General features: G+C 44.3%; 2 protein-coding genes across 2 annotated transcripts; one reads left to right on the top strand and one right to left on the bottom strand.

Moving 5' to 3' along the window:
• Positions 1-565: 565 nt before the first annotated feature.
• On the bottom strand, positions 566-8214 carry LOC306803290 (retinol dehydrogenase 12-like). The gene is made up of 7 exons (XM_079308544.1): positions 8066-8214; positions 7334-7452; positions 6403-6558; positions 6018-6122; positions 5684-5893; positions 3912-4101; positions 566-2065 (listed from the first exon to the last, which is right to left on the bottom strand). Exons 1-7 carry the CDS (start codon positions 8143-8145, stop codon positions 1963-1965), a joined length of 963 nt encoding a protein of 320 aa, XP_079164670.1. The 5' UTR covers positions 8146-8214; the 3' UTR covers positions 566-1962.
• Positions 8215-8667: 453 nt separating this feature from the next.
• Positions 8668-19081, top strand: VTI1B (vesicle transport through interaction with t-SNAREs 1B). The gene is made up of 6 exons (XM_079309690.1): positions 8668-8826; positions 13030-13088; positions 14204-14395; positions 15715-15888; positions 17804-17865; positions 18781-19081. Exons 1-6 carry the CDS (start codon positions 8712-8714, stop codon positions 18872-18874), a joined length of 696 nt encoding a protein of 231 aa, XP_079165816.1. The 5' UTR covers positions 8668-8711; the 3' UTR covers positions 18875-19081.
• The last annotated feature ends 48 nt before the right edge of the window (positions 19082-19129 follow it).

Raw genomic sequence — 19129 nt, 5'->3', positions numbered from 1 at the left:
CAAGTTAATCTAACTCTCCCTTACAAGCCTCCCTTTGAGATAGCTAAATAAGCTTTAGTTTCCTCATTTTTTACAGATCAGCTGAGAGGTATAAATTACTTGCTCAAGGTCAAAGAGAATTGATGTATGTCTATGGAAATGCTTATTTAATATGTCGTGTGTTAAATCTACAATCAGACTTCTTTGAGAAGAGCATTGACCTGCAAGGGCAAAAATATTTCACACCAGAGACACTTTTCTGCTTTTTAAAAAATGGTTTCTCTTGCTACTGAAGCCATTTTGAGATCAGAGAATGACATAGATAAAGCAAGCCAAGGCTTCAGTGGTAGGTGACATTCTACTGCTACATTCTAGTTGTGGATTTAGCTTCATAGTTGGGATGAAGCATAAAGAGAGACGGGAAAAGAAAAAAAAAAAAAAAAAAGCTAGAGTGACAGGGAAAAACACAAAGGGACTTTTTAAAATGTTACCTGGACTGAATTCTCTACAATAGTGAGACAAGTGCAGGTAACAGCAACACCAAGTAAACTAATTCAGCATTTTTGAAAGAAGATACAGGGTCCTGTTGTAAAAGGAAAATGACTTTATTTAGTATTGCTCAGAGGTAGCACAGGACTGATCTGCATAGACAGCATCCAGACAGGAAGAATTAAATTATCATTTATTTTCCAAAACTGGCAGTTGGTCACAGTGGCAGGCTCATATGCAAGTCCAAAAACTTCCAGGTTTTTTTTTAAGAAGCAGAAGATAATCCTGTGAGCTGTGGCACTTGGTTTCTGACTGCTTAACTCTTTCAGAAATAATCTCTGATTATGGATCACACTCCAGCAATTTGCACTCACGTAGCACTGGATTCCAAGGGAGCAGTCCCAGTGCTACATGGCCTGAGCCAGCTCCTGTGGAAGTGCAAGCTGTGTGGTCCTGCATGGGGAGGCTGGCAGCCTTGCCAACCAGTAACTGCTGGGCAGACAAATGCAAGGATTTCTGTGAGTCTTACCTTCATGTCCTGGAGCCAGCTTGATCGTAATACCAAGATAATCCTGCCTCCTGCTTTAGCTGTTTAGCTCTAGGGAGTTTTGTATCATTTAAAGCTGAAGTTGTTTAATATTTTTTAACATGGCTGAGATGTTCCTAAGTCATTTCAAGTGCAGCTGGGGGGTTTACTGTGAGAACTTCTACACCATCTTTGTTCAATGCTTCACAAGAGACGTTGATCTTTTTTTTTTTTAGTAACTTGCCTGTGCACAACTGCAGCCCTCCTGCAGCTTTTAACCTCCCAGTCACCTGCACCAAAACCTGGGCTCTCAGATTTGCCAGCCCTCAGTTAACTTACTGCAGTCAGTGGGTATTTAGGGCCAAGATACCTCAGTGGCTAGGGTACAGCTTCTTACAGAGCATGCAGAGAAAGTGATCCCATGTAAAAACTTTACCTAATGCTTGGCACAAAAAGGCCAGAACCTGTTTCTGTGTGCTTGAGAGTATTTGCATTGCATAAATTGCCAGAAAATCTAACTAAAGTATTTTTGCTCCGCCAGTTCAAAGGGTAGGAACTAAAAGGAATCTCATAGATCCTAAGTTCAGAGTCCTACCTTTTTTATTGCTGTTAGGAAAAAAATCAACCAAACTTTATTTAAAGTAATTCCTTGTTACTTCATAATCTAAACCTAAGATTGCAACCTCCCTTTCTATTCTAAAGCCAGAGAACCATAGCCTCAAGCTGCTCTGTGAGATAAAAAGTAGGTTGCTTCCTGCATCAGTGCTCTAATTCTCCAGCTAGGAAGAGGGACCGATTGCTTACAAATCTCAATCCTTAAGTGTAATATTCCAGAAATTCAAATTACATTGTGCCCACGGAGCCATCCTTAGAGCAGCTGAAGTATTAGCAATACTCTTGAGGCCTCTCAGCAGTGCTGTTCCCCAGAGAAGCATGGCTGGGCCCAGCCAGGGACACTCCTGTGCTGCTCAGTCCCACTGGATGCCAAGGAGCTCACAGCTCACACTCCACAGCTTCTTTGCTACCTCATCATCCCGACCACGTGGAGATACATACGCTGGCTGGCAATCACTGTAAGAAAAACACCTTTATTATTCTTTCAAGTCTAAGATCTCCATCTGTTAGTACACTGAAATGTTAAGATTAAGGAGGTGCTCTCTATCAGTTTAATTCAAGACCAGTTCAAGAACGGTGGGAGGCTATCCAGCAAATGAGCAAGGGTTGGTGCTAAGCCACCACAAGAAAGATTCTTTCCAACTAGCTAGGGAAGAATCTCTCCCAGTGGCACCAAGAACTGGCAAGCAAGTCTACTTCTATCTGTTGTTTCAACTCAATCTTCACTAGTGTGCATTCTCATTAATACCACTAAAAAGGGATGTAAACTCTAACCAAGCTTCTTCAGGAGTACATTTCCTAACAAACACTGCAACAATGTCACTTGAACAGCCCTTCATTCTAAATTATTTATCCCACTATATGCCCAAGAATAATAACACTGTAATAACCATGTTTGGTTACCCCTTTTTCCATTATCATCTGAACTGTGGCTCCTTTTTTCTCAGCTCCTCCAATCAGAAAGCATTCAGTCTGGAAAAGAGGTCCTGTGTTTTCAACTGTAATGCTGCAGTAACTTGGGAGTTGAAAGCACAGAAAAAATGGCATCTTGTAAGGTTTCCATTTGGCTCAGCATTTATAGATAGCCTTTAGTATTCCTGAAATGACTGGTGGATTCCCACCTGTCTCACTGTGGCACGTAAATTCTTTTCTTAATGTCTGCACTTGTGTTTTATAGTCTAGGGCTGGAAAGTTAAAAGGATTCTAGGCTAGTCCAGTGTCAGTTGTGAATTGGTGTTGAAGCTTCTAATTTCTCACCATATCCAAAACTCCCTTTTTTATGAGTTTAAATTCCATCAGTCTTCTATATTTCTATATTATATGTTTTAACTCAAGACAGACAGTCACCCGGGGAAGACTTAAGATGTCTATTTATATATTCAAGTCTGATTAAGATGGTACAAATTCCCAAATGAAGATAAGACAATGTCATTAGAGAGACTAATCTGGTCACAAATCACAAGAAGAAAGCTCTGCAAAGACACAATGGCATCCATATGAGGGGGGGAAAAAAGGACAAATTTTCTTATTTATTCCCAAAAACTAGTATTGTTACAGTGCTCTACATGCAATGAGAAGCTGGCAGACATATCTGTGGGAATTGGTTCAGATGACAGTCTTCAAATACAGAATGAGGATGGCTTGAAACTGCTCTGGGCTGTGGTTTTGGAGATGAGAAAAGAAGAATGTAGGGTCTTGGAGTAAGTCAAAGAAGTCAGAAAATAACAGATTTTGTAATGGGAACTAAACAAGACCATTTTCATGACTGCGTGACAAGCAGGCCAGCAAGAGTCTGTCCCAGCTAATGGGTCTATCACACTGAAGGATAAAGTTATTGGTCACATGCCAGACCTGAAAATCTCACCTCCTGTCTCTGCAGCTCCATCAGCTCTCCCTGAGAGCACAGGCCCTTCTGCTCCAGTGGAGTAAAACTACAAATGGAATTGGTCTTCCCAGGATTGACTGAAGTGACCTTATTAAAGGCACAGTTGTACTGAAAAGTGGTTTTCCCAAGTGTTAGGCAGGTCAGCATAAGAGCTCTTAGCATGTGACAAACATTCCTGCACTTCCAGTACATTAATATTTCTAGCACTAAAGGACATGCTGTTGTATGAACTGTTGCACAGGTTAGGTGCTTCTTCTAACACAACTGCAACAGACCTGGAAGGGGTAATGCTCTAGTATTTGACACCCTCAGTCTTATCAGACAGCCCCTTTTTAATGAAGAATGACAGCAAATCCCATATTCCCCAGCCAATGAAGTTGCCTTCCACAGAGTATCACTTCATCAGCTTGCACCCACCTGAAATACTGTCCTGTCACTGAGTCCAGCTCCTCAGCTACTGCACAGTAGATACTGGTCTGAGCTCCTTCACAAGGTGTCTTCAAGAAGAAGGAGAACATCTTCCACAGCCAAGTCATTACAAACGAGTGCCGGACCAGCTCAGAATAGACAGAACCGGGATGGAGAGCGTTTGCTGTGACTCTTGTGCCTGTGGCAAAATAAAGTATTCCAGGGCAAATCTGCATGGATCAAAGTCTTTAAAAGAAGGGTATTATACTCTTCAATTCTACCTGTAGATATTCTATAACTTAAAGGAGCAGTCCACACTTGGATACAGAGAGTAAGTGAAGTCATCTGTAGTTACTGCATGCTGGATGTGATGGATACACTTGACTTTTAGCCAAATCAGCAGTAGTTTGGTACAGACTCCAAAGAAGGTAAAGGTCTGAGCTCTAAATGGGCCAAAACTCCTCTAGGAAATCTACAGAGGCCAGTGAGTATCAGCACACACGAACCTGGAACGCTCATCAAACAGTTAACACAAGTAGTACATGGCTTTTCCAACACTCCTGTACCCAGGTTATGGATACACTGAGTCTCATGTGTAGCTTTGCATTGTATGCATTCTGAATACAAGCCAACCACTCCATTCTATAAATATTGCAGTCTAAGTGAGCCTTCTCTGAGCTCTCCCTGCTAGGCAGTATGACTGCAGGGTGCCAATCTTCCCTTGAGCTGGCTCACCTCTCAAGGTTGTTCCTCAAGGCAGAGACCTTTTACCAACAGCAAACCTTTGGATGAACCCAAGTGGACCTCAGCTCAAACTGCAACTAGACAGCACATCTGGAGCAGGGATGCCTCTCAAGATTTGATATTTCTTACCTAAGACTAAGAGAGCCTTCCTTAACCAAGGCAGAGAGGCCCTTTGCTTGCAACAAATCCTTAATCCTTGCTAAGTGACTGCTGAATTAATTCTGAGGAAACATTACTAGTCCATGTAGCTACTCAATTATTTTAAACTTTGTATAGATAATTCCATTACATATAAATTTTCCAAGACCTAGCTGCACCTAGGCTCCCTAAGGAGTTTAAAAAGCATGGGGCTCCATGCTGAGCCTTGTGATTCAACAGGAGGATCTTCCTTACATAGTGTGTTTCCAATGCTGTGTGAATCATTCTAACTCAATTCTAAATCAGTTTTCCTTTGTATGTGTCTTCCATGTAAGTAATAAAGTGAACCTTGCCCTCAAACTTCGTTAAGGCATGACATCAGCTTAAAAGCACTTTTGCTAATACCTTTGATGGTGATTCTTGATGCAGTTTAAATCACTCATCCATGGCACTGGAGCATCCCCTGCTCCTTTCTAAACACAGGAGTCATTATATGCCTTCTGCAAAACAAAGTGCTAGAGGGCCTGTGCTAAACCAGCAGCAGTTTCCATCAGGCTTTTGAGAAAACCTGCCTCTTTTGACTTACTCTAATAGTAATTTCCTGGGGAAGACACTGCTTCTGTTATAGTAAATTTATACAGTAAATGTTATAGTAAAGTTTATGAACAGGACCGAATGACAACTGTGACAGGTGTTGTGACTTACAAGGTACTGTCTAATCTCTCCTGGTTCCACAGACAGGAGATATTTTCTTCCTGCAAAGAGCTCTCAGTGACATTTGCCTCAAACCATTCAATACCTGCCTAGGCAATCTGCCCCCGTTTCTTGGACCCACGCTCCCCACGGCAGGTGCTGCGGAAGCCCAGGGGATAAACTCCCCTCCTGCCCGTGGCACTTGCCTTGCAGCCGCCTGGCCAGCTCGCGGGTGAAGAGCACGTTGGCCAGTTTGCTGTGGCAGTAGGCGAGGCCGCGGCTGTAGCACTTCTCGCCCTGCAGGTCGTGGAAGCGGATCCTGCCTCCGTGGTGAGCCAGCGAGGACACGGTCACGATGCGGGCTGGGGCACACTGCTTCAGCCGCTCCAGCAACAGGAAAGTCAGCAGGAAGTGACCTGGGTGAGACAAAAGGGCATCCTTCTACGAAGGGCTCCTGTCCTAGTTTCCAACCCAAACCATTTGATGATAGAGAATCATCAGATTCCATACTGAATGCAAACAGGATTCCACTGGCCTTACCAAGATGATTGACTCCCAGATGCATCTCAAAGCCATCAGCAGTCTTCGAGTAAGGGCATAACATTACCCCAGCATTATTAATGAGAATATGGAGTTCCTTCTCCTCTGTAAGAAACAACAGTCATCCTTAAACAAGAAAACAGAATGCAGACAAGAAGGAAGCACAAGTCACCCCTTGCTGTCTGACTTGCAGCCACATCACCTTAAAAAAAGGATACATCTCCTACCACAGACTAGTTCATGGGCTCTGACCAGTCCCTGCTGTGAACCACATTACTCAAGAGGTTCAGAGAAAAGCAAGGCAGGGATTTGGCAATGGTTAGAAGAGCAGGCATCAGTCCTTGGTAAAATATTCTCACTAAAAAGAAGAAGCTAGAGACTGTACCTGCTAGAAATTTCTCAGCAAACTCCCGGATGGACTTTGTGTCAGCCAAGTCCAGCTTTTTCACAATGACTTGCTGGTTCCCTGTCTCAGCTCGGATTTCACTGGCTGCAGCTTCTGCCTTTGCTATGTCTCTGCAGGCAATAATGACTCTCGCACCTGCAAGGAGGAGAGGGGGGAACAACAAGAAACTGAGATCACTGGAGCACACTAGGTGATCAAGGCTACATGCACGCTGACTGTGCACAGCAATTACAAACAATATATTGTTTCTTTAGGGAACTGGCATCAGTCAGGGGGGTGGCTGGAAGGGACAAAGCCTTTCTCACTCAATTGTGAGCTACGATCCAGCTGAAAGACACATTCAGACCAAGGAAATGTGCATCTTAAGTAGCTCTCCAGGTTCTCCCAAGTTAGGAGTGCATACAACACTGGTATGATAGGGCTGTATGTGCCTCTATAATGGGAACATCAAGCCAGGAGCACATAAAGGTGATGGATTCCAGCCAGAGTAATTTCTAAATGGATTGTGAACAGGTAGTTTAATCTTCTTAACAGTTAGCTAAGTAATATTTACATCAAATTAGCTTGAAACATGAATAACTGAAGCATACAGTGGTGGACCTATGGCATTTCCCAGCTTCATACAAGCAGAATCCAGGAACTTCCCCAGTCCTCTCGAATCAGTTGCAGTGCAAAGCATTTTCATGTCTCCACGGCACGTTTTTGGAGTCCAAGGAATTAAACCAGTTGAGGAACTGGGAACTTGCACCTCAGCCTCTGAAGGAACAACAGTTGGACTCATCCGCAGTAACTCTAGAATCCAGTTCACTTTAATATAAGCCTACAATACGTGTTCCTTGGGACCAGAAAAGGGACACAAGGCACAGTCACCCCAGCTCACAGGGATGTCTGCTGACGAGACTGCACTTGCCTCTCTGCGCGAGGTCTCTGGCGGTCTCTTTCCCGATGCCAGTGTTGGCTCCTGTGATTATCACCACCTTCCCCTCCAGCCTTGCCGTCGACTTACACCGTCCTCCAGCGACATACCGCCTGCAAGAGGGGAGGCACCAGTCACCTCTGCCTCCGTAGGAGGCTGAACCTGGGGGCTCACATCGACACTCGGGCTCACCGCTGCGCCCTGGGCCCCCGGGAGTCACGGGCGCCCTCACCCGAAGCGGCTGATCGCGACTGTCGCGACGGGGACAGCGGGAAGGCGGCCCCGATCCCCCGCGCTTTCCCGAGCGCGGCTCCGCCCCAGGGCTCCCCCCACTTAGTGCGTCAAGTGGAGCCACGGCTCCCATTGGCTGCCGCCGCGCGCCCCGGAGCCCTTTGGCCAATGGGCTGCAGCGCCGCGCCCTGAGGAGAACGCGGCCCCGCCCCCGCCGCTCCTCCGCGAGCGCCACAGAGCCGGGACAGAGCCCGAGCCCGGGAAAGGCGCCGGGCGGTGCCGGCGCTGAGCGAGCGCGGCAGCGTGAGCGGGGCGCTGCAGCTGCGGGGCCTGAATAACTCCCGACCCCGGCGCGGGCTGTGGAACGGGGTTCCCGCTGTTCGTACTCCCGCCACACACACACAAACACACGAGCGCTGAGACGCGAAGGGCGCCGGCTCCGCGCCGCTCTGCGGGGCTGGACATAACGCGAAGGGCAGGATCGGTAAGACGCACCTGATGTAGGGCGCTGCCACGAAAAGAAGCACGGGGACGGAGACGGCGGCGCCCAGCGCGGCTTCCCAGCAGTTGAGCATCGCTACCGCCAGCTCTCCGCGCACCGTCAGCTCACGGCTCCCGCAGCCCCCGCCCTCTGGATCCGCCTCCGCCGCTTCTCCGGTGTTGGCCTCGCCCACAGCCGTACAGCCACACCTCCAGCACCGGGCCGCGCCCCGGCGAGGCTACCCGCGGGCAGCGAGGGGCCGGCCGGCTGCACCGCACCGGCCTGCTGCTTTTTACCCCGGCATCGCACGGCTCGGACCTCGGTCCCTCGAAACATTCTGAAACGCACTCAGCAATTAGGGAGCCGAGAAATAATCTGCAGAGAAAGCGCAGCGCCGGCTGTGGGCGCTGTGTTTGAAACACATTTTTACAAGCTCAGGCCGAGGTTCATGTCATTAACCCTGGCAAGGGATTATGCTGCGGTGTACACGTAGCGCGGCCGGCCCGGGGCGCTCCATGGCGGCGGCGGACGAGCGCCCCTCCGCGGTGCGGGCGCGGCCGCCTGTCCGGAACTACAGCTCCCAGCAGGCAGCGCGCGAGGCGGCCCCGGCGGCGGAAGCGGCGGGCGGGGCGGGGCCGGGGGCGCGGGGGCTGTGGGGCCATGGCGGGCCGCGGGGCCGCGTCCTCCGAGCACCTGGAGCGGCTGCACGAGATCTTCCGCGGGCTGCACGGAGACCTGCGGGCCGTCCCCGAGCGGCTGCGGGGCAGCGCGGCCGGTGAGGCGGGGAGCGGGAGTGGACGTCCCTCGGGGCCGGGAGCAGGGCGCGGGCGGGGCCGCGGTCTCTCCGGCCGGAGCTGCTCCGCCGGCTGCGGGGCCGGCCCGAGTGTTCGGGTGCTTCTCGTTAGACAGGCGTGTTTGAGCCGCTGGGAGGGCAGTGTCCCCTCAAGAGTTTGTGCGGGGCTTTGCGGTTGTAGGGCTTCGGGACCTCGCTCCTGTTCGGAGCCTGCTGGAGGAGCGGTGCCTCTGCTGTGTGTGGTTTTCAGCTGCTGCTGTGTCCTGGTGGCTTCACTGCCCTAGAGCTCCTCTGCTCTGGCAAATTTCCACTCCCTAGGCAAGCACTGCCGTGCTAGGTTCACAGTATCAGTCTCTGGGGAGAGTTGTTATTTGGGTGGTATTTGGTGCTGTTTCTATTAGAACTGGAGTTTAGCCTGGAGAACAGGAGGCTCAGGGGTGATCCCCTCACTGTCCAGGAGCAGCTGAAGGAGCCTGTAGCCAGGTGGGCTCGGCCTCTTCGCCAGGCAGCCAGCGCCAGCACAAGAGGACACGGGTCTGAACTGCACCAGGGGAGATTAAAGTCGGACATTAGGAAGAATTTCTTCACAGTGTGATTAGACATCGGAATGAGCTGCCCATGGAGGTGGTGGAGTCCCCCTCCATGGAGGTGTTTAAGGAGGGACTGGATGTGGCTCTCAGTGCTGTGGTCTAGTTGACAAGGTGGTGTTAGGTCAGGTTGGACTGCAGAGGTCTTTTCCAGCCTAATTGATTCTGTGATTATGGAACAACTGCAGTGTTTTGGGAGTTTGGGGTTCTCCCATTCTTTTTAAATTTGCATATGTTGGATTCACATTTAAAACCTCATTGGCAGAAATAGAAGCAGTTTTTATTGTCAGAACTGCCCAGAAGCATCTGTAGATTTGTTGGAGAATGTTTGCATTTTAATTACTATTTTAGAAGTCTGGTTTGTACATCATGTACTCACAAAATAGAGAAAACCTATAGTTCTAGCCACACTAAGTTGTATTAGAAGCACAGCCTGGCTTTAAGGGTATTCTTTATACCACACAAATGGGTAAAATGCTCGGACAGAACAGTCCTCTGTAAGGATCTGTGCTTCTGATTCGGCCCTTGATACTTGGCAGTGTTCTGAGAACCAGAAAGGGAAGCAATGTGACAAGGAGAATTTTGCCAGCATCATTGAATGACTCTTATTAAACTCTTCCTATGAGAAATGTAATCCACAGCTGTCATGAGCTGCTGTAGCTCAGGTTTTGTATCCCAGTGATGGGCAGGGTCTGTCAACCACATTCTTTTGCAGTGTTCATTCTCCCACAATTGATCAGTTTTGTGTAAAATCATAAAACCAGTTTTTTTCAGAATGTACCATTCTGTGCTAGATAACACAGAGCATGAAACACTTAACATCCTGTTTCTTACTTGGCTTTCTGTTTAATAATGAAATAAATAAAATTCAGGGTCACAGTCCTTGTCATAAGCGTTTACAGAAAGTTTGGTACAAGAAAGTTGTTGAAACCCTCAAATGACAACTTGCAAACTTGACTTAATTTCACTGGTGGTCAAAAAGGATAAAAGCTTAAAACAGCAATGCCCTTTCTGGTAGAAATCCTTATTTTCCTATAGAAATGAGCATGGTCATTTTCTTGGTGATGTAAAACTTCATCAAGTCTCCTTGACAATGTGGCAGTCATGAACAATGAGTTCTGAGCCACAGGCTTAAATGGAGTATTTACAGGCAACCGTCTTTGCATACTTGGGATTTTTTCAATAGGTTGCAAATAATTGCAAGTTGAATTTTGAGACATGCTAAAGAATTTTAATACAGCTATTCTGTTTTTGTTTTTTTCTCTGCAAAAATCCTGGCACAATTTTTTTGAAGTGTTTCTAAGAGACAAATTTAAAACTTTGTCTATCTGGTAGAGTCATTCCACTCTCCTAATGTTCTTGTACTTATGAGGAGGGGAGTATATCTTTATTTTTCAAGTTGTCTGATCTCAGAATATTCAGGAGTTGATAAAAGAGGCCTTGGAGGACTCTTTAAGACAGTTCACATGCTTCAGAAGCAACACAGAATCTGTAGTCCTTGGGACATCTTTGAGCTGCAGAGGTTTGGAAATGCTGTTTCACTCTATATAACAAGATGACAAATTCCTAATTCTAGAAACATTCCCCCCCCCTCCCCCCCCCCCTTCCAAATCTGTAAGAAAGAGAAACAGCCTGAATAAGTTTCAAATGGTGTATTTTCCTCTGCATGAGTTCAGTTAGCTGTGCTTTCCCACTGAATCTCTTTCTGACTGATTGGAAATAAATCAGTTCAACATTGATGAGCTGTGGGTAATGTACTGCTGCTGCATTTTAGGGGATCTGGCTGTGTGCTTTGAGTTTTGGCTCAATGCAGAATGATGCCAGGTGAATATCTTCAGTGTATTTTGGCAGGGAAATGCTGCTTTTCCAGATCTGTGATGGGTTTCCATGACTTTGAGACAGCAGTGGGTTTAAGAGGGCACTGCTTGAATCAGATTAGTGAAATGACCTGTATGAAACAAATTACTGACTTCCAAAGGCTGTTTTTCCACTGTTCATGTCCATGATTTAACTTGTAACCCAGCTACACAAGCAGTGGCATCAGCACAAATGTATGTGATGGCAAATAATGGAGGAAGTTGAGGAGAGTGTATTTAGGAACCTCCTAAGTCAGCATTTCCTCCTGAATAAATGGGGATGTGAAATTGCATTTCCTGATACCAGCTAATGTCTAATATAGTAACAGTCATGATGTAGCTTAGTCTGTAATAATTCTGTGTACTACATGAGACCACAGCTACTTCTTTAGATCATGGGTTTTAGTTCTGTCTTAAGTTCTCTACAGTTCAAATTCTGGGCTTAATCTGGAACTGAGAAGGAAAGCCTACAGTTTAGTAGTATTGTGTATTTGAGAGGAGCTACATACTAATGTTCTGAGCACTTCAAATTTTTTCCTATCTTCTGTTGAGATCTCAGTGGTTTAAAAGCTACTTCTTTTGCAGAGGACTGTGCTTACCAAAATGTATTATCAAGTGAGTTTTTATGATGTTTTTATAATGATGTTTTATGTAATTTTGTCTTCAATCAAATTGCAGGGGTTTTACCAAGATGTCAGTCTACATTTTCTGCTGCCTACAATTTTGTTCAGGACTGAATAATACTCTTTTGAGAGAGGTGAATTAAGCTAGGTGCATAGTTATCAGATCTCTGATAGAATTTGATTTTGTTTGCAGTACTTTACAACAGTCCTCTGGTGTTCATCTCCAGTGCTTTTGCAAAAGATTACAGAACATGTGTTTTTGCTCAGTTGATATAAGGAAAGTTTCAGATTTAGGCTTTCATCAATGGTGGATGTTAGAAAGATATGATGGTTTTTTAACACATGAAAAATATAAGCCATAAGATTTTGCTTTAAAATAGAGTAACAGCAGTGAAACACATTATTTGGTCTCCAAAGCCCTAGGTACACAGATCTGAGTAAATGACTGTCTCAGGCAACTAAAATGAATAGTGTTGTTGGCTGAGTCAACTCATGTCATTCCAGAAGAGGGAAGCATTTGAGCTTTAGTCTGTGGACCCAAGGTGGTACCTTGGTGGGATCTTTTGTCTTAGAGAACACTGGAATGCTTTTCCTGTATATTTAGGTACTTTACGACCATGGGAATGCAGAGTGCCAGATCTGCCGGGACCTTCAGGGCTCACTTGAAAATTTAGATTGACCTGATGTTCTGTTCAAATCCAAATTACAGTTTCAGCCTTCAGTAATCTGAAGTGTTTGCAAAAAAAAAAAAAAAAGAAATATTTTTATGAGCTGTTTACCAATGTGTCTTCTTTGCTGTTTTCTCACGCTAAATGTTTTTCAACACACGATTCTGCCAGTGGACATTGAAGGACAGAAGATCAGAAAAATATTATAAAAATTACGTCATTTGTCTACCAGAGGCAGTGTTAAGCATTTGGAAGACAGATTTCTGCTGTCTTGCCCCACTCCCTTCTGAAAAGTTGTAATAAGAACAAACCGTTCCCATTTGAAAGAAATTTTGACCTGGTGTTTTGCAGCCAGCCGTCTGTGGCAGCTTCCTTGTTTTCAGTGGGTTGAGTTGAAGTTCTGTTGTCATTTCTCAATAGTTTATCTGACATACTGCTTTCACTTTCCCAGAGGAGAAGAAAAAACTAGTTCGAGAATTTGATGAGAAGCAGCGTGAAGCCAATGAGACGGTGAGTGTGAGGCTTCCAGCCTTCCTGATGGTTGAAAGACTGCTGCCTTAATAAGGACATACTTTCTAATGTTACTGTTTTATCCATCCTATTCTGGCAGGCAGGAGCTTCATGTTTTTACTGTTTGATGATTGATCCTGATAGGTGTGTGTGTGTTTGTTATGACTGTTGTGTATACTTACATACATACATAAATATAGACAAATACTCTTACATGTGTTTTGAGGGGATTTTGAGTGCTCAGTTTTGATACTGCCTTCACTTTATTGAAAAACGTAGAGTGGTGGAGGTGCAATTAAAATTGCACAGGAAGGACATGGATCCAGAGGAGTGCCATGAAGATTAGAGGGATGGAACACCTGTTGTATGAGAAAAGGCTGAGACAATTGGGATTGATCAGCCTGTAGAGGAGAAGGCTCTGGGCTGCCTTATTGCAGCCTATCAGTACTTGAAGGGAGCTACAAGAGAGCTGGAGAGGGACTTTGAACAAGGGCAGGTAGTGATAGGACAAGGGGTAATGACTTTAAACTGACAAAGGGTAGAGTTAGATTGGGCACTAGGAAGAAACTTAACTGGGAATTGGTGAGACACTGGAACAGTTTTGCCAGGAAACTCTTGATGCTCAATCCCTGGAAGTGTTCAAGGACAGGCTTGATGGATCTCTGAGCAACCTGGTCTGGTGGAAGGTGTCCTTGCCCATGGCAGGGGTGTGGGAACAAAAGGTGGTCTTTGAGGTTTCTTCCAACCAAAACCATCCTATGATTCTGTCTGTGCTGCACAGATGTGATAGAAAGCTGATGCCCATCCTATAAATGCTTAAACTATAAGAAAGCGAGAATTTTAAATTTTGAAATGTAGAGTAATGTTTCAGGGAAAAAGCTCAAGCATTTAAGCTTGGGATTTCTTTTTTTATTGAGGTGTTGTGTGTCTGAAAATGCACATGGGCTCAACAGCATTGGGTAGCGTGGTGTACAGAATACTAGATGGGGTGTGGGGTTTGGGGTTATCCCCCTCAGCCAGTCCTGCACAAACATCTGAGGCTGAGTTTTGAGTATGGCTGCTGCTAAGAGTAGAGTTGGTGCTTTAAAGAATAAACTTGCTTTCTTTGGTTAAAGCTGCGGGAAATGGAGGAAGAACTGAAGTACGCTCCTGTGCCTTTCCGCAACCAAATGATGAGCAAAATCCGCGCCTACAGAAGAGACCTGTCCATGTTCCAGAGAGAGATGAGAAGCACAGATTTGGGATTGGGCCGTGGAATCCAAGGCGATACAAAATACGGAATCTTCGCTACAGAAAATGAACAGAGTGTGAGGATTGGACCTAAATTTTATTTAACTTTGCTGTGTTTGTGCAAAAGCAGTATCACAGATGCATTATTTACAGTGTTTCTGCTTTAAACCACCTCTGTGCTTATATAACTCCTGGTATATCTTTCTGCATGTAACATGAATATCTCAGGGAGGAGAAAGAACACCTGGAACTCAGAAAAGAGCTTTTCTGTTCTAAAACAAAGATAGGAATGTAATCAGAATGGAACTCCTTGAAAGCCATGCAGTTAGTAATTTGCACAACATTCCGTACTGAAACTCTTCTTCGTTTAATCATTCCCCTACAAAAGGGAAAAAGAGTGATGTTGCTTAATGGAAAAAAGGTTAACTCACATAGTTCTAATCTCCAAAACAAGCAGAGTATGAATCATGCATTGTATAGGTTTTGGTAGAATTATCTTTTAAGCAATCTTAGTGTGAATAATGTCAAGAAAATATAAGAATTTTTCCTCTAGCACATTTTTTTTTGCTATTGTTTTGCTGCTACAATGCAAAAAAAGTACAATTTCTTGTTTACCAGATAGGCATAGAGATATCTGAGCTAGTGAGACTGAATCACCTAACTGTCTTCAAAGTGCTGTCATCTGTACAGAAAATTCGTGGAGGTGGGCTTTTCATTTTTCTGCCTCAGATGTGGACAATTTGAGGGAAGTTCTTTGCTTAGTATTTCCTTCTGCTGCAGCTTAGGAAATTTTTGCATTTGATTCCTCTTGACTGATTCCTCTAAAACCTGAGAGCAGGGTGATAGATTAGACTTTCTGAAGCTTAAGAAAACATTTTATTTTGAGCCACTTTCTGACCCCAAGGTCAGCAAACATTCCTTATCCTCTAGCCCAGGCTACTGGCATGAAAAGAGGATCTTTATTACTTAGCAGTCCATCTGTTAGTGCTATTTGTTCCTAATCATTTTGATTGTCAACTCTTCAAGATTCCCCTGGCAACCAGCTGTGGAATTGCAAATAAGGCTGACTTAAGATGTGAATGGAATTAAAAGTTAGCATCTGGAAAAGAAAGATACTATTTTCATGTAAATGTTCTTTGATAGAAAAGTAAATTGTTACAAAGACAGTTTTTGGGGGCTGTTTTAACTCTTCAGTGCTGTATCCTTTTTTGAGGTTTAACCAGATTTGGCCATAATCTTACAAGGTGAATAAGGCTTGGCAAAAACTAACTGGGCTGCATCAGTTAATGCGAGAAGTATGTACAGCTAATATAAATGGATGGCCTATGGAGTCTTTGAGTGTCACAAGCCTAATACTGTCTTTGTACTTAACAGTTAAGCATCTATTATTTTTCAGACTAACCTGCAGTCCCAGAGGGTGCTGCTTCTCCAGGGCACAGACAGTCTGAACCGAGCCAGCGAGAGCATCGAGCGCTCGCACCGAATCGCCGCTGAAACCGACCAGATTGGCACGGACATCATCGAGGAGCTCGGGGAGCAGCGGGAGCAGCTGGAACGCACCAAGAGCAGGGTGAGCAGGAGACTGGGCGCTGCTTTGAAACAATCTCATTTGCTTCAGTGGGAACTGTATGCCAGTAACTGCTCTCAGGGAGCTTCCTAGGCACAGTAATCCGATTGGATAATTCTACAGAGCAAATTCAGGCTGCCACGTTTCTGTTTGTTCTCATAAAAGAAAAATAATTACTGTAGAAGGGTCTAAAGCATGGTGGTGAAATGTCTGCTCCTGTGTCTGTGCAAGATGGGAGATCAGACCTATAGATCTGCTAGAAAGAACAGCATTACTGGAAAAATTGCGGATTAGGAAATTGTTAAGGAGTTGCCTTGTGACTAGATTACTAATAAAAGTTAAAATTTTGGAAGCAGTTAGCAAGTTTTTGTAATGAAAATGAATTTAGTGGAAGAATAATTACTTAATTACTAGCTTTCCAGTATTTGCAGGGAGGAAGTGTTGTCAGACAAGTTGCCTGTTCCTAATCCTTGGTTCAAGAAGCTCTGCTTCTGCTGTGAGAGTTTCAAAAACTAGTTGACTTGTTTTCTTTGTACATGCATGCAAAACTGACAATTTGATTTTTGAACTAACATACTGATGGGACTTTCTGTGCGTGCAAGGGATCCCAAGGGTAAAGCTCTTAGGTGAGTGACTTCAGAGGACACTGAATTTGGTAAATAAGCCCACTCAACCAAAACAAAAAGCATACCCCTGCCCTTGGGAGTTCTCTCTACTCATTGCAACAAAGCCTGTAGCTTTTTCATTTAAGTAGTTCTGTAATTTCAATCAGAATTTGATTTGTCCTGTTCCAAAATTTAGGTTAGAAAGCAGGAAAGGAAATTGATCTTTAGATTTGTAGTTTTTGTCCTTTAGTTAATAAAAAATACTAGTTCTTCAGACATCACAGTCCCTTAACAGACCATTAATAGAAGCACAGAATTGTTTAGGTTGGAAAAGGCCTCAAAGATCATTGAGTCCAACCATTAACCTGTCACTGCTGTGTTCATCACTAAACTGTGTCTGTGACTTCTGTCTCCTAGGCAATGAATTGTGGAATTGTGTGAATCACACATTCCAACTGGAAGCAGACTTTCTTCTTTCTTGTTCTTTGTAGTGAAGATTAGAGATCTACTAAGCTCCAAATGGACTTCATAATTTTCTTTGCAGCTTTGTCCAGTCCATCTCAGTGCTAAGAAACATACAAGCAGTTTTGCAGTTGAGGGCAATATGTTATACAGAGGAATTGTGGAGGCAGGTGTCTGTGATATAAGTGACCTAGCTTACCTTCACTTCCCTAGAATGTTTGGAAGTGGAATAGTGAAATCTTGCCTGGAAAGCAGTGGCCATGCATCATGAATCACATCTGTGAAGCAACACCTTTTTTACTTGTTTATAACCTCACTTTGTTACATGCTTCTTAATTAGCTGACTGGGTATGCTGGGCAGTTCATTTCTGGGCAATGCAAAGCTGAAATGGATTATCCATTAACAGCTCAGAGCTTGTACCCACTGGGTCACTTAGACCTGTCAGTGCAACACAGTTCTTTCTTTGATAGAACTTGAACAGTATTTCAAACAGTTTGATATGCACTGGGGTGAATACATCAGTATAATTTTGTTCTTGTGTTAACAACTAAAACAGTGAAATGAAAGAAATTAATACCAGCATTCTGGTATTTGTATATTAATTTAAGAGGCAGAAAGTGGTCTCAATTTGTATATGTTTGTACATATCTAAGGGAAAGTGTACACAGAAGTCCTAAATGCTCCTTAGAAAAGAGACAATGCTTCCAGCTGGTATTGTGGGTAGAAGACAATGTTGTGTCTCGATTTTGAGAGCATGTGATCATCCTTAGTCCTATAATCCATTTCAACACCAGCTGCTCTCATGTGCATTGATGTGTCTAACTGACAAGTAACTTCTGTCTCTCTCCAGTTGGTGAACACAAGTGAGAACTTGAGCAAGAGTCGCAAGATTCTACGCGCGATGTCCCGGAGGTGAGTGGTGTGACTGACAGCAGCATGGAGCATTGGGGCCTGCTGCATTTAGGGGGAAAAAGGAATATCAGCTGAGACTGCAGGGGAGTTTTAGGGAATGTGTAAACAGAATGTGTGCCCACATGCAGATGCTAATTTGTGTGTTTTCCTCTCTGGTAATTGCTTAATGGAGTACAGGCTTTTGAAGAGCACTGAATATTTACTATTTGATAAGGATGATGTGGGGTCTTCAACTATCCAAACTGTGGTGAGGATGGAAGGAAGTTACAGTGAATTGCTCATGGTGCCTTCAGATGCCACTCATTCAGGTTGGGAAAAGCTGTGCCATAAATCACTGCAGCACTGGGAGAGGTAGATACCTGATGACACAAATCTGTTTAGCCCACACCAGCACCCTCGAGCAGTTAGTCCTAAGCTGGTCCATGAGACACTCTGAGCTGATACACAAGTACTATTTTGATGGCTAAAATCTTGGTAGCTATATTGCTTAATTAGCCTGAAAAACCCAGTTCATAGATTGTATGCTTAGTAGGTATTTATCTCCTCACAACCTTTCCTTTATGCCCATTGCTAAAGGAAGTTGTGATAACTGTCTAGTTTTCAGTTGTGGAAGTACTTTATTATTTTGAGAGTTGAGTTTTTCTCCAACCACATAGTTCAAGTAAAAGCACCGCAATGAGTGTTTTAGCACAGGACTTCAGGTATTGTATTCCTTTTTGCTTAACTGAAGGAGTAGGCATGTATAGAGCAATGATCCCTTCAAGGGGAAGAAGAGAACTACTGCTGGTGAAATAGGAGATTTAAATGGCATTTCCAGGAAAACATGAATAGTGAACTATTGAGTTTGGCCCTTTCTGCTTGTTAAGAGTGGAAAAAAACCCAAAAAACCCTTGCATTTTTATTTTTTGACTCTAGAGTAACCACGAATAAGTTGTTACTGTCAATTATCATCATCCTGGAACTGGCTATCCTAGGAGGTGTGGTCTACTACAAGTTCTTTCGCAAGTGATGAACCTTCATGACCAAGATGAGCTTTTCCACTGATGAGGAACAGGATGGGCTCCCTTTGACTGTCTGAGGGTTGAACTGAGTCATAAGACAGCACATTGAACTGAAACTGTACTGACACTTGAAAGACAGAGAATGGGAGTAAAAAGAAACAGGCTTGAACTACTGGTAAGATTAATAAGAAGGTAATAAATATTTTATTGTCTCATTTTGTATATATTTAACTAAATGAATAAATCTTGGTATGTAATAAAGT

Source organism: Erithacus rubecula, assembly GCF_903797595.1.
Source record: "Erithacus rubecula genome assembly, chromosome: 6".
Lineage (NCBI taxonomy): Eukaryota > Metazoa > Chordata > Aves > Passeriformes > Muscicapidae > Erithacus > Erithacus rubecula.
The sequence above is the reverse complement of the archived record's forward strand: the minus strand, read 5'-3'. Positions and strand labels throughout refer to the sequence as shown.

What these genes read in the sequence shown, in the direction of transcription:
- LOC306803290 (XM_079308544.1), bottom strand. Translation starts at nt 8,145, where the DNA reads ATGCTCAACTGCTGGGAAGCCGCGCTGGGCGCCGCCGTCTCCGTCCCC. An exon ending in GTGGCAGCGCCCTACATCAG is followed by an intron (nt 7,453 to 8,065) that starts GTGCGTCTTACC and finishes CCCCTCTTGCAG; the next exon opens with GCGGTATGTCGCTGGAGGAC. An exon ending in GTGACAGGACAGTATTTCAG is followed by an intron (nt 2,066 to 3,911) that starts GTGGGTGCAAGC and finishes TTTTTCTTACAG; the next exon opens with TGATTGCCAGCCAGCGTATG.
- VTI1B (XM_079309690.1), top strand. Translation starts at nt 8,712, where the DNA reads ATGGCGGGCCGCGGGGCCGCGTCCTCCGAGCACCTGGAGCGGCTGCAC. An exon ending in CTACAGAAAATGAACAGAGT is followed by an intron (nt 14,396 to 15,714) that starts GTGAGGATTGGA and finishes ATTATTTTTCAG; the next exon opens with ACTAACCTGCAGTCCCAGAG. An exon ending in CTACGCGCGATGTCCCGGAG is followed by an intron (nt 17,866 to 18,780) that starts GTGAGTGGTGTG and finishes TTTTGACTCTAG; the next exon opens with AGTAACCACGAATAAGTTGT.